This window comes from Lithobates pipiens, unplaced genomic scaffold (genome assembly GCF_037356315.1).
Source record: "Lithobates pipiens isolate NorthernLeopardFrog02 unplaced genomic scaffold, aLitPip1_a1.2 Scaffold_8, whole genome shotgun sequence".
Lineage (NCBI taxonomy): Eukaryota > Metazoa > Chordata > Amphibia > Anura > Ranidae > Lithobates > Lithobates pipiens.
Genome location: NW_027507903.1, coordinates 612754611 through 612769104, shown reverse-complemented (window position 1 = coordinate 612769104; position 14494 = coordinate 612754611). Strand labels below are relative to the sequence as shown.

The window sequence follows — 14494 nt, the reverse complement described above, 5'->3', positions numbered from 1 at the left end:
TGAACACTTTTGATGATAGGTGTCCCTCATTCCCATCTTAAAAAGTTGGGAGGCGTGGTACAGCACTGACAGAGACACTGACACCAGTACTCTTAATATATGCAATTCATTTTTATTGCTAGAATTATTTTTCCTTTATGGTAAGGTGACCAAATTTTTAAAATGAAATCTGGGGACATATTTTTTTTTTTTACTAGTAATGGAGGCAATCATCGCTCTCTGCCCATCGCTGCTGCCGTCTGCCTCACAGCCTGTCAAGTCTTAGGCCGCGTACACACGCGGGGACTGTTCGCCCAACTTTGTCCGTCAAACAGTTTCGGCAAACAGTCCGCTCAAAATTAGCATGGACGGACATGGCCATACACGACGTACGAACAGTTTGCTGAAACCGTGCGCGATGACGTGAACGGCACGTACGACGGGACGAAAAATACGACGTCCTATACATTGCATTACAACTTTCGGCGTGTAAATCCTTTCTGAGCATGCGCGGAACTTAGTTTGACGAACAAGCCTACACACGAGGGGACTGTTCGCTGAAACCAAGTTTCAGCGGACAGTTTTTCGGAAATTCCGAAAAACCTTGTTCAGCAAACTGTTCGCTGAAACTGTCCGCTGAAAGCCCACACACGGGCGGACTGTCCGCCGAAACACTGTTCAGCGGACAAAGTTGGGCGAACAGTCCCCGCGTGTGTACGCGGCCTTACTCTCCGGGCCCTGGCTACTACTGGGTGGGGAGCAGAGGAAAATCACTCTGCCAGGGAAGGCAAGGAGATAAGCAGATAGGCGGCTGGCCGGGACTTGAGCCAAGGCAGAAGAAAATGCCAGCAGAGCTGGGTGGGCATGTGCCGGAAACTGAAGAAATATTCCCTCCGCTCCGACCAGCACATCATCATTAAAAAGGGGCACAGATAATGGAAAAAAATAAACCCCCCAAGCTAGTAGGAGCGACAAATTTGGGGGGGGGGGGGGGGGGGAGTGTAATTCAGATTTTTTTTTTTTAATTCTGCACTGACTGTCTTTGAAATTGCCCCAGCTCCTGTTCAAATCCAATCCGGGGACAAAAACGGGGACAGACTTGGTTCAGTGTCCTCAATCCGGGGACTGTCTGGTCACCCTACCTTATGGACGTTAGTGGGGCTTCATGTCTAAGTTATGCCTAAGGCCTCACAAAGTCTAGAGCCGCTTCTGCTAAGATGGACAGAATGTGAGAACACCTCCCTCATCACAGGAATGAGGATGAAATGATCACTATCCCTCGTCTACAAATCTGCACATGTTTGAGAGTCGGGACATATTGGGAATTATGGGGAAGAAGGTTTGGATTCTGGCTTACATGCTGGATGCATGGACGGTTCTGGGTGCTACTTAAAAAATTTTTTTAGTGGTAAACTAACCCTTAACACTAAAGGTAGGCATGATATGGTACAAATGAAATGCATTTTCATATGTTTGTGACAATGATTTAAAGTGATGGCCAGTAGCATGTAAAAGGAAACAGGTGATATCCTCCAATGGTACAGTAATCAAAATATTTCTTTCTTCACAATTGGTGGACTTTTCATTTTCTTTTGATATTTTTTCACTCTAATAAGGACCTTCTAAGTCATATCTTCTTTATTTTTTTCACAAGTTTCAACGTTAAATACTTAGATTTGAATCTTGAATCACAGCGCTACTGTTTAGTAGACATGTGCATTTGTTTTTGTTCGCATTTGCAAAAATGCATTTTTGTTCCGAATTTTCGGGTATTTTCGTTATCGTTTTAACAAACGACAACGAACGTGCAGAATCCGAAAACCGAAAGATCCGACATAAACAAATGCTTTACTTTCGTTTTCGTTGTGACAACAGTTCAATATAGATAGGACACTGACAATAGCAATCTGTGTCCATCGAGCCTGTGGTCGAATGTGCCTAACCTTAGCTCTATTAGTTCAAGATTATTCTACATAGAGAGAAAAGATTTGCCATTATAGAGACAATAGCAAAAAAGGTTGAATGTGCCTAACCTAACTCTATTAGTCCAAGATTATTCGACATAGAGAGAAAAGATTCGTCATGAAGATTCGACGAAGCAGTCGCTGCGAGGGGAAATTTATGGTCAAATGCTCCGCCCATAGGCTATAGAAGAATAGACTAGTAATAATAATTAATAAATATAATTATTACTGGTATCATACAACATTAGAATGCTACTATAGCTTGTAGGCGGAGCATTCGACCGGAAATGTACAATTGCGGCGTCGTACAGTTTCGCTGCTCCGTCGAATCTTCTTAGAACATTTGACAGACACCATAAGCCAGTGATGGCGAACCTTGGCACCCCAGATGTTTTGGAACTACATTTCCCATAATGCTCACCTACACTGCAGAGTGCATGAGCATCATGGGAAATGTAGTTCCAAAACATCTGGGGTGCCAAGGTTCGCCATCACTGCCATAAGCCTTCAATGACAGATTCGACTTTAATTATTTCGGATTTTCAGACGAATGAATTTTTTAACAAAACAAAATAAATAAACACGAATTTCAAGAGTAACTAAATAAATTCATTTTACGGACGAAATAAAATATTTCAGTGTGCACGTGTCTACTGTTTAGAGCAAGGTTTCTCAACCAGGGTTCCATGGAACCCTAGGGCTCCTCCAGAGGTTGCTAGGGGTTCCTTGAGCAATAAACCAACTCTGCCTATCGGATAAGTTCCCACAGATAACATTGATCTTTTTAGCTGTCTGTAAGGGGGTAGTTCTTCCTAATGACCACAACTGTAAGGAACATTCTTCCCACTGACCATCAAGATAATGTATCATGAGTTGTACATATAGCAATTTTTAGCAGAAGTTCCCTGAGACCCGAAAGTTATTTCAAGGGTTCCTCTGTGTTAAAAAGGTTGAGAACGGCTGGTTTAGTGATATGTGAATGTGTTTACACTTTAAGGTGTCTGTTTAAAGTGGTTGTAAACCCTAATGGAAAAATAAAATTCACCCCGCAAGATAAAGGCATAATGAGCTAGTACACATAGCATACCAGCTCATTATGAATTACTTACCCAAGAGTGAAGCCCCTGCAGCCGTCCTCGTCTCCCCCTCCGGCCAGCGTCATCTATCCCGGAGGTTACTTCCGGGTATTGCGGCTCTGGCGCTGTGATTGGCCGGAGCTACGATGACGTCACTCCCACGCATGGGCGGGAGCCGCCGGAAATGGCACAGTACAACTGAAGCAACGGCAAGCACGTGCCACTGCTTCAGTTGGCTTCCATTGGCTCCCACTGCTGTCAATCAAAGTCAGTTAGCCAATCAGGAGAGAGAGTGAGGGGGCGGGCCGTACCACAGCTCCGTGTCTGAATGGACACAGGGAGCTGTGACTCAGTTGGGGTGCCCCCATAGTAATGGGGGCACTGAACAGGAGGGAGGGGCCAGGATATTAGAAGAGGGACCCAGGAAGAGGAGGATCTGGGCTGCTCTGTGAAAGTCCACTGCAACAGAGCAGATAAATACAACATATTTGTTATTTTTTTTTAGGAAAAGAAAAACATGACTTTACAATCACTTTAACTGCTTCCCGACCGCTGCACAACGATATATGTTGTCAGAATGGCATGGGTGGGCAAAAGGGCGTATGGGTATGTCCCCTTCAAGAAACGGCATTGCGGGCATGCAGGCACCCGCCGCTTTCTCCATCACCGTAACCGCGGGTCCCGCGCTCTCGATGTCAACCGGGTGCCCGCGATCTTGTCACAGAGAGGTAGACCGGCAAGCCGCACTCCTTTATCAACAGACATGTCTGGCAAGTGTACTGGCAAGCCTCACTATGTCTGTTGATAAAGGAATGCGGCTTGCCAGTACACCGCAGTGTGCCTACTCAAGAAACGCGTCCACTACTGGTGATGTCATCCCCTGCAGCCTGCTGTTCCCTGCGCCTCACGCAGTTTGTCTTCCAGAGGTGGCATAACAATCTCAAATTAATAATAATATAATAATAATTTAAAAAAATTAAAAATTAAAAAAAAATATACTATTTTTTTTTTTCATTTACCTGAAACCGCTGTTGCTAGGCAGTCTTCCTTATCTGCCTCTTCCTATTCAGTGGTGCTTCCTCCTCTTCGGTGAGCGGCCCCGTTGCCTTCTGGGACATGTGTGTGTCTTAGAAAACAATGGGGCCATTCACAAAGTGCTGCGCGACTCGCACAAGCCCAGTAGGAAACGGGCAGTGAAGCCGCAAGGCTCCACTCCCTGTTTCCCCTCGTTAAGATGGAGGTACCGGCCTCGGGGCGGCCGACATCGCAGGATCACTGGACAGGTAAGTGTCCTTATTAAAAGTCAGCAGCTACAGTGTTTGTAGCTGTTGACTTTTAAAAAAAAATGTATTGCCCGGAACGCCCCTTTAACGGTGGACACCTCTCTGACCAGACTGTTTTGACAGAGGATCTACAAGGCCCAGGACTCAGAATCCATGACATAAACTGTCTATACTTTCATGCCTATCACTTTCTGCTGAAATGTGAGTTTGACAAATTTATGTGTATTAAAGCTTGTTAAAAACGTCTGCACCCAGAGGCGTCTCTCTCCTTGTTTTTTTGCAGCTCCCTGGAACATGGTTTCTGTTCTAATATGATGGCAGCCCTGCTTGCTTTGGACTTTTAACCCCTTCTCACCATCCGTATAGAGACATTGTTACAGTTTTATTGCAGATATTTATTAGTTTTTTAAAATAAATATATATATATATATATATATATATATATATATATATAATATATATATATATATATATATATATATATATATATATATATATATATATATATATATATATACATATATACATATATATATATATATATATATATATATATATATATATTTTTTTTTTTTTATGGTTTTAGTTGTTGCGCCTCCACTTGTTTTATCTGAAGTGGTTAAAGGTGGCAGCAGTAAACTACAACTGAGAAATAAAAACAGATTAATGCTCAACCAGCCCTCAAACAAATATCAAAAAGACAATTGTATATAACTCACTGAGCTAAATGGAAAATGTTTATTGATTAAAAAAAACATTACAGTTGCAGTGGTCTAGAGGGGGTCCCTTGTCAAAGCTTAATATGGCGTAAGCCAACTGGCTAAGCTAAGACAACACAGTTCACGCTTGTATAGTCTTGCCAGGAATTGTCAGGAAGCAGTGAACACTGCACGTATATTTAAAGTATAATTATTGGTGGACAACATTTGATTGTTCATACACAATTGTTTATTTTACCTCCATAGCACAGGGACTTGTTTGCACCATTTTCATATGTTGCTTCTGCCATGATGCTGTAAATGTACTTGGTCAATCGTAAGGACATATACTTAACTAAAAGGAAAGCCTTGTCCTACTAGTGGCTTCATACCCATTGAAAGGGTCATGAAAAAGCCCCCTTGTGTTTTGTAATCTAATACGCGACTGATCCTTTTAAAGGTTATCACTTTGCTGATTAAGTAAAAATATACATTTGTGTAACGATGGGTCTTGTGTTGAAAACGAAACCAGACATAGCAAGTCACATATGACACACAATATATACATATATGCAACATTCCACAATATATACATAAATACAATATTCCAGTGTGACTGTACAGTGTGTCTAAATAGCACAGATCATAGTGGGGTTCTCAGTCACCCTGTGTCCCTAATGGGTGCAGCGTGTTATACACATAAGAGGGGCCAGGGAAACTGGACACGAAGTCTCCCAAGATCTCCAAGGTAAGCTGAGTTCCACAAACCCCCCACCCAAAGTGACTCCTGTCACAATATTGTTGTGTAAAGATGGGTCTTGTGTTGAAAACGAACCCAGATATAGGAAGTCACGTATGTGTCATGAGATGTCTGCATTTAAATTTGACATAATAATAATGTGACATGATGGGTTTACTTAGATAAAGAGTTAATGACTATGATTGGTTGATAGTATGTTAAAAAGGAAATGTGTAATTTAAATATGTACCACTTATTTGTGGACGGTGGTTGTAACGCCTACATTTTAACCACTATTTAACACCATGCCGAAGATAATAAAAGCGGAACAATGTATTGTAGAGCAACTTGTCTTGTGTCAATCATTGGGTCCCCTATGCATAGAGATATACTTGGGTATGAAAGCAACGGAATCGCCTGATGGTAAGGTAATTATAATTAGATGATAAGATGATAGTCAGAAACTAGTCTTTAAAGGCACCCTTCACCTATTGTATTTATTTAATTAATGCTTTACTTAGCAATAATTGATTTAGTTCTAAAAGTTACATAGACTTACAGCTTGCATTTGAGGTCCTCTGGCTTGCTGGTAAATGTGTTTTCAGTGTAGCTTCTGTCCACATGAATAGGGAAAGTTCCTCCAATCACCAGATCTCCTGACTGCCTCAGGTACCCATTGATAGGAACAACCGGCAAGTGGCAACCATGCATAGGCTCCAGACAGTCAAAGACATCCACAAAAACGACATAAAACACCCATGTTTTACAGAACAGCAGGCAAATAGTAGTGCACAACTTGGTCATGCCATTGTAGCTGAAAAACATCTCTACTTCATAGACCATGTAGGTGCCTTTTCAAAACAAAGTATTGCTATACTTTCTGTTACCTGCTACTAATGTACACAGATGAAGACCATTATATTTATTTTCTACCATGAAGCTCCAGATACTATATCCATCTGCAGACCCATTTATTTATAGGTGGAAACCTTCAGTGCAATCAAAGACCTTTATGTTTTGGAGAAGACCTTCTTTAGATAAACTGCACATGTAAGGAGGTCTGAAGATATCAGTGTTGAACACAACACAAGACTGTCTTCATTGTAATAGTGTTACACACAAGGCAACACCTTCTTTATTCTGTCTCTGTCTTGGATGAGAGGAGTTGTTTTATGTTTTTCCAGTGTAACATACAAGGGAAGATTTGCCAGTTCCACCAATATTATATGCAAGAGAAAACCGTAATCATTATATTGGCATTATATAGACGACCTTCTGTATTAAAAAAAATACCAAATTGAATATAACAAAAGAAGGAATTGCTGTCAATGTTGTAATATTTTAGCCTTTATTGGTCTCAAAGCTGAAGATTATATTAAGTTGTTCATTGTGAGCAAAAAGAAGAAAGTTGGGATGAAAACAGTCACATAGAGAGTGCTAAAACAAAGAAATGGACAACCAGACTTTTCATGGATAACAGACTTCCATGTATGTGTTATGCGAGCTGTCTAGCCTTAGATAAGCTTTAAAGTTTAAATGGTGGTCTATGGTAGGTACTTGTTTGAAGACTCTGATAGTTACTTTGATTGATGGAGAAATTGGCTTCAGGAGGGTGGAGAGCACCAGTGACCCCCCAAAATGAGGCACTTTTGTCTCTTGCCTTTTCAGATGCCAACAGCTATTAGGCAAACCTTATTACAAACAGATATAACATACACAATCACTTGCATGGCAGCACCACTGCTAAGGGTAGCTGACAGGTATTTTATACACTTCAGATAATTGGACTGAAGGGAATATAAGACTGGATCTGATTATATGATGCAAATTGTTTTAAACTGTAAAAATCTCTCAGGATATTATTACTATAAGTACTTAATTTTCTTTTTCCCTTGCCATAGCTGCCAGTATCAAAGGACACGTTGACATTTGGGTAACTTATATAAAATTAATTATTTTATAGTAATAGTAATAGTTCCTGATGTTGTGTTGATAATAATGTATCGCACTCTTCCTATAATGTACTTTCGATATGATAAAGTATTACAAAGCATAACTGTAGGCAAAATAAATATAATGGCATAAATGATGCAGTCTTTCGGTCACTTTAAAAGGTCGAATGTGTTCTTCCAAACTCCTACTGTAAGAGATTTTTTTATTACCTTTTGATCCTGCCATGATATCTGTTATTTTCAACTTCCGGCCAATAGGCCAAGCTGTCCAACAAAAATGTTGGGTGAGGTGATTCCGCAAAATGTGGATTTCCATGGACTAAACATATTTGCTCAGCAGACTATTGCAACATTTTGAACTTCCAGCAACAGACCTAGTAATAGAGGTTTTTTTTTTTTTAAATGTAGGATTATTAAAGACTGGGACACCCTGGTCTTTGATTGACATAGTACTGGTTCACTTTGCACATGTCGCAAACATACCCTCTTCTCTCCACCTTATGTCTTGACTCTGTTTCCCTGGTCTCTGGTTCCTCTATCCTTTATCTTTTCTTGGTGTTCCCTGACTTTCTGGGGGAACCTCCTCTTGGCAGACAATCTTACTTTGTCTTTCCCCACTTTCTCCCTGTGCAAGTCTACAGATTCTTATTGGTCACATGGAAGGAACTTACTCCAATTAATTTGTCTGCTGTCAGTAGAATTATGTAGGGAGGCTAGTTGTAATGATATGATTGACCCAAAAGAGAAATGTCTGTTTAATTGCATGCTGTATAGAAATAATCAGGTTTGTTAAAGGCAGTGGAGGCCTATCCATATGGGGCGCAGGGGCGCGCCCCCTAATACATGCACCCGGCCCCTAATCTACATGCCGGGCGCCAGACGCATTAATTCCAATGTTTTTTTTTTTCTTTTTTTAGAAGCACATGATTAGAACCAGAGGCTCTAATTGGCTTCAAAAAAGGATGGGCTCGGGGTGCAGAGCATTGTGCCCACCCAGTTATGTGACCCGGAAGCGGGTCCTAAGACCCATCACCCGATTAGCTGGGAGGAGAAGCGCCTATTGGGCGCAGAGGAGGAGATGCAGGGGAAGCCGCCGCCTGCCCCCCGGAGGAAGCGCTGCCCGCGAACTAGATGGGGTAAGTGCGGGGCTGGCGACTGACTAAGGGCGGTGCCTGTGACCTGACCAAAGAGGGGGCGGGTGGATTGCCACCCCTCACACCAAAAAATATACCAATGTTTGCTCCCCCACATGCTATTTTTTACTGTAATTGTATTGTTTTTATATGCCGCCTGATTGAATTTTTCATTCTTGTATGACTCCTTATTAGGGATGAGCTTCATGTAGGCCAAGCATGCGGGGTCACAGTGCATGCTTGGCCAATCATGAGCCAGCAATGCACTGCGCCATCGCAGTGCATTGTGGGGCGTGAACGCCACACGAATTTGGCGCGAACGGACCAAAATGTTCGGACTTCGCCGAACGGGCGAACAGCCGATGTTCGAGTCGAGCGTATGTTCGACTCGAACATCGGCTGTTCGTCCGTTCGGCGAAGTCCAAACATTTTGGTCCGTTCGCGCCAAATTCGTGTGGCGCTCACGGCCCACAATGCACTGCGATGGCGCAGTGCATTGCTGGCTCATGATTGGCCAAGCATGCACTGTGACCCCGCATGCTTGGCCAATCGCAGCGCCAGCAGCGAGGAGAGCCATGATTGGCCACAGGCAGGATGCCTGTGGCCAATCATAGCTCAGGCTGTGTAGTGCACGCCCCACACTATATAAGGCCGCCAGCGCGGCGGCCTTGTGTAGTGTGTTGGCGTCTGAAGCAGTGGGTGTTCTGTGTACCTTCAACACAGTACACACCGATCGTTTTCGGCCGATTTTCGATCTTGCTGTTGTGTAGTGGTTGTTGTCTGCGTGCCCTGACCGCAGTATACACCGCTATATTCACCTCACCTATATAGCTAGTGATCTATCTTTTATAATAGAGCTTGCAGTCAGTAGTGTTAGGAGCTAGTGCGTGCTGTCTGCGTGCTCTGTACCCAGTACATACCGCTATATCCACCTACATAGCTGTTCTCTATTTGAGCCCACTTGCCATCTGCAGGAGTTATTGGAAGTTGTGTGTGCCTCCAGCACAGCACAGTATACATCTGTATATACCCCTTTATCTCTGGTGTTCTATAATAAAGGCATCTGCAGGAGTTAGTGGGTGTTCTGTGTACCTTCAACACAGTACACACCGATCGTTTTCGGACGATTTTCGATCTTGCTGTTGTGTAGTGGTTGTTGTCTGCGTGCCCTGACCGCAGTATACACCGCTATATTCACCTCACCTATATAGCTAGTGATCTATCTTTTATAATAGAGCTTGCAGTCAGTAGTGTTAGGCGCTAGTGCGTGCTGTCTGCGTGCTCTGTACCCAGTACATACCGCTATATCCACCTACATAGCTCTTCTCTATTTGAGACCACTTGCCATCTGCAGGAGTTATTGGAAGTTGTGTGTGCCTCCAGCACAGCACAGTATACATCTGTATATACCCCTTTATCTCTGGTGTTCTATAATAAAGGCATCTGCAGGAGTTAGTGGGTGTTGTGTGCCGCTAGCACAATATACACTACCCAACTGCTTTTTTATCCAACTCCCTTCAGGCCATTACCATGTCTGGAAGGCCAGCAAGGAGAGGCAGACAGGCGCGAGCCAATAAAAGAGGGCAAGCAGGCTCTGTGTCTAGAGACAACAGTGCTGGTCGTGGACGCGGTGCATTGTCATCAGCACGTGGCCATGGGACACGCTTGTCCTTCTTTTCGGCAGCTGGACATGTTGAGCCGCAACATGCCAACGACTTGGTAGAGTGGATGACCAAGCCCTCTTCATCCTCCTCATCCTGTCTCACCCAGTCTCAGGGTACTAGCAAAGCAGCTGCCAACGCATCGTCTTTCCTCCTCTCAATGTCATCATCAGTGACTCCTTCCCTAGACCCACCACGTCCTCCTGAGGAGTCTCCTGAACTCTTTGAGCACAGTGTTGGGTACATGCTCCAGGAGGATGCCCAGTGTTTTGTGGGCTCTGATGATGACACTCAGCTAGAGGAAGGCAGTAGCGTGAGCGCAGAGAGAGGGGATGCTCAAGAAGGACAGCAATCTGGCAGTCATGTTCCACAAGCTGCAGCATACTGCCAGGTTTGCTACAGCGATGAAGAGGGAGGGGATGATGAGGGCACTGACTCCACGTGGGTGCCTGGAAGGAGAGAGGAGGAGGAGGAGGCACATGTCCAACGAGGCAGGATGCCCTCCCAGCTTAGGGGCAGCACACCGACTGAATCACACCACAGAGCTCCGCCTGTGCAGGGCGCTGCCTCTGCGCGTTATTCTAAAAGTTCTTTGGTGTGGGCCTTTTTTGAGATGAGTGCATCAGATCGCACCGCTGCTATTTGCAACATATGTCTCAAGCGTATCTCGCGTGGCCAAAACATCAGCCGCTTGGGCACCACATGCTTGACCAGACATATGTTGACCTGCCATGCAGCTCGTTGGCAAGCGTACCTCAAAGACCCACACCAAAGAACAAAGCGGATCTCTCCTTGCTCCTCATCAGCTGGCATCTCCAACCCCACTAGACCTTCAGTCCTCTCTGAAACCTGCTCTGAGAGGAATGAAGGTGTAGAATTAGGTGTGTCACAGCCAAGTGCTTCCGGGAACTCTGCTAGCGGTACACCCACGTCCGATTATAGCAGGCAAATGTCCCTGCCCCAGCTGCTGGACCGGCGAAAGAAGTTCACTCCCAGCCATCCACATGCCCAGCGGTTGAATGCTAGCTTGGCTAAATTGCTAGCACTTCAACTGCTGCCTTTTCAGCTGGTAGACTCGGCCCCCTTCCGTGAGTTTGTACAATGTGCGGTTCCTCAGTGGCAGGTCCCCAAACGCCACTTGTTCTCACAGAAGGCGATTCCGGCTCTCTACCGGCATGTGGAAGGCAATGTCCTTGCCTCGCTGGACAGGGCGGTCAGCGGTAAGGTGCATATTACCGCTGACTCATGGTCCAGCAGGCATGGACAGGGACGTTACCTGTCTTTCACGGCCCATTGGGTCACTCTTCTGGCAGCTGGGAAGGATGCAGGACAAGGTGCAGTTGTGTTGGAGGTTGTTCCGCCACCACGCCTCCAAAATGCTACTATTGGTTGTGACACACCTCTCTCCTCCACCCCCTCCTCTTCTTCTTCCTCCATGGCCTCTTCCAGGGCCCTGTCCTCAGAACCAGCGGTGCTTCGTAGGCGTTCCAGGGGCTACGCAAGTACGCAGGCAAAACAATGCCATGCCGTGCTTGCGCTGGTTTGTTTGGGGGACAGGAGCCACACTGGGGCGGATGTTTTGTCAGCTCTGCAGGGGCAGGCCGAGAGGTGGTTGACGCTACGCCAGCTTAAGCCAGGAATGGTGGTTTGTGACAATGGCACCAACCTCTTCTCCGCCCTCCGACAGGGACAACTGACCCATGTGCCCTGTGTAGCTCACGCCCTTAACCTGGTGGTGCAGCGGTTCTTGGGCAGGTACCCCGGCTTACAGGATGTCCTGAAGCAGGCCAGGAAAGTCTGTGTGCATTTCCGCCAATCATTTAATGCCTGTGCTCGGCTGGCTGAGCTCCAAAAGGAGTTGAACCTGCCCAAGAACCGCCTTATATGTGACATGCCCACCAGATGGAACTCAACGTTGGCCATGCTGCAGCGGCTGCACACGCAGCAGAGGGCCATCAATGAGTACCTGTGCGACTACGGCACCAGGACAGGGTCAGGGGAGCTCGGTTTTTTCTCACCACGCCAGTGGGGCATGATCAGGGATGCATGCACTGTCCTGTCACCGTTTGAGGAGGCCACAAGGATGGTGAGCAGTGACAGTGCATGCATCAGTGACACTGTACCTCTTGTCCACCTCTTGGAGCATACGCTGCGTGGAATAATGGACAGGGCACTTGAGGCAGAACAGAGGCAGGAAGAGGAGGACTTCCTTGCCTCTCAAGGCCCCCTTTATCCAGACAGTGTTCCTGCTGTGCCACCCATCACACAGGAAGAGGATGAGGAGGAGGAAGAGGAGGAGGAGGATGATTGTGTCAGCATGGAGGTGGAGACTGGCACACAGCATCAGCAGCAGCAGCAGCAGCAGCAGTCTTGTAGGGATGATTTACAGTCCCAAGAAACACGTGGACTTGTACATGGCTGGGAGGAGGTAGCTGCAGATCATGTTGTCCTTAGTGACCCAGAGGACTCCGGACCGAATGCCTCAGCTAACCTACGCTGCATGGCCTCCCTGATCCTGCAAAGCCTGCGGAAGGATCCTCGTTTTCTTCGGATCAAGGAGAGGGACCATTACTGGCTGGCCACTCTCCTTGATCCACGGTACAAGGGTAAGGTTGCCGACCTTATCTTGCCATCGCAGAGGGAGCAGAGGATCAGACATCTCCGGGAGGCCTTGCAGAAAGGTCTGTGCAACGCGTTCCCAGAGACTGGGAGGTTACAAACTCCTGGTCCTGGACAACGTGTTGCTGAGGCATCGGTCAGAAGGAGCGGTGGAGAAGGTGGCTGTCTGACTGATGCTTTCAGACAATTTTTTAGTCCGCAGCCCCAAGGTATGATCGGTTCCAGCACCCATCGCCAGCGTCTGATTTACATGGTGCAGGAATACCTAGGGGCAAGGTCAGACTTGGACACCTTTCCCACCGAAAATCCTCTGGCTTACTGGGTCTTGAGGATGGATCACTGGCCAGAGCTTGCACAGTATGCAATTGAGCTACTGGCCTGTCCTGCATCCAGCGTTCTTTCGGAATGCACCTTCAGTGCTGCTGGTGGCTTTGTTACCGATCACAGGGTGCGCCTGTCCACCGACCGAATCAGTTGATCGACTGACCTTCATCAAGATGAATCAGTCTTGGATCACCCACAGCTATCAAGCACCTGAAGCTGATGTAACAGAATAATTTTTTTTTAAATATCACATCCCTTCAAGACTGCCTATGCTGATGCTGAGTGACTGTCCTCTTCCTCCTCCGCTGATATGTTGGAAGAACATTTCTGGTTCTGGTTGATGCCATCAGCCCAATTTTTCTGCCCCTGTTTAACAGGGGCGTTTAAGTACAATTTTTGATGCAATGCTTTGCAGCAGGGCTAATTCCTGCAATCAAACAAGAGTATATGGGAGAGGTTGCAGTGTGGTGGCACCAGCACCAGTGCCTAAGGCCCAATTTTTCTGCCCCTGTTTAACAGGGGCGTTTAATTACAATTTTTGATGCAATGCTTTGCAGCAGGGCTAATTCCTGCAATAAAACTAGAGTATATGGAAGAGGTTGCAGTGTGGTGGCACCAGCACCAGTGCCTAAGGCCCAATTTTTTTGCCCCTGTTTAACAGGGGTGTTTAATTACAATTTTTGATGCAATGCTTTGCAGCAGGGCTAATTCCTGCAATAAAACTAGAGTATATGGCAGAGGTTGCAGTGTGGTGGCACCAGCACCAGTGCCTAAGGCCCAATTTTTCTGCCCCTGTTTAACAGGGGCGTTTAAGTACAATTTTTGATGCAATGCTTTGCAGCAGGGCTAATTCCTGCAATAAAACTAGAGAATATGGGAGAGGTTGCAGTGTGGTGGCACCAGCACCAGTGCCTAAGGCCCAATTTGTCTGCCCCTGTTTAACAGGGGCGTTTAAGTACAATTTTTGATGCAATGCTTTGCAGCAGGGCTAATTCCTGCAATAAAACTAGAGTATATGGAAGAGGTTGCAGTGTCGTGGCACCAGCAGCAGTGCCTAAGGCCAAAT

At 45.7% G+C, this 14494-nt stretch overlaps 1 protein-coding gene across 1 annotated transcript in view; it reads right to left on the bottom strand.

Moving 5' to 3' along the window:
- Positions 1–6582, bottom strand: part of LOC143962344 (extracellular calcium-sensing receptor-like) — a 31311-nt gene extending 24729 nt beyond the window's left edge. Inside the window, exon 1 of the mRNA XM_077471642.1 lies at positions 6299–6582. Within this exon, the coding sequence (XP_077327768.1) occupies positions 6299–6582 (284 nt within the window). The remainder of the gene's footprint in view (positions 1–6298) is intronic.
- Positions 6583–14494: the final 7912 nt, after the last annotated feature.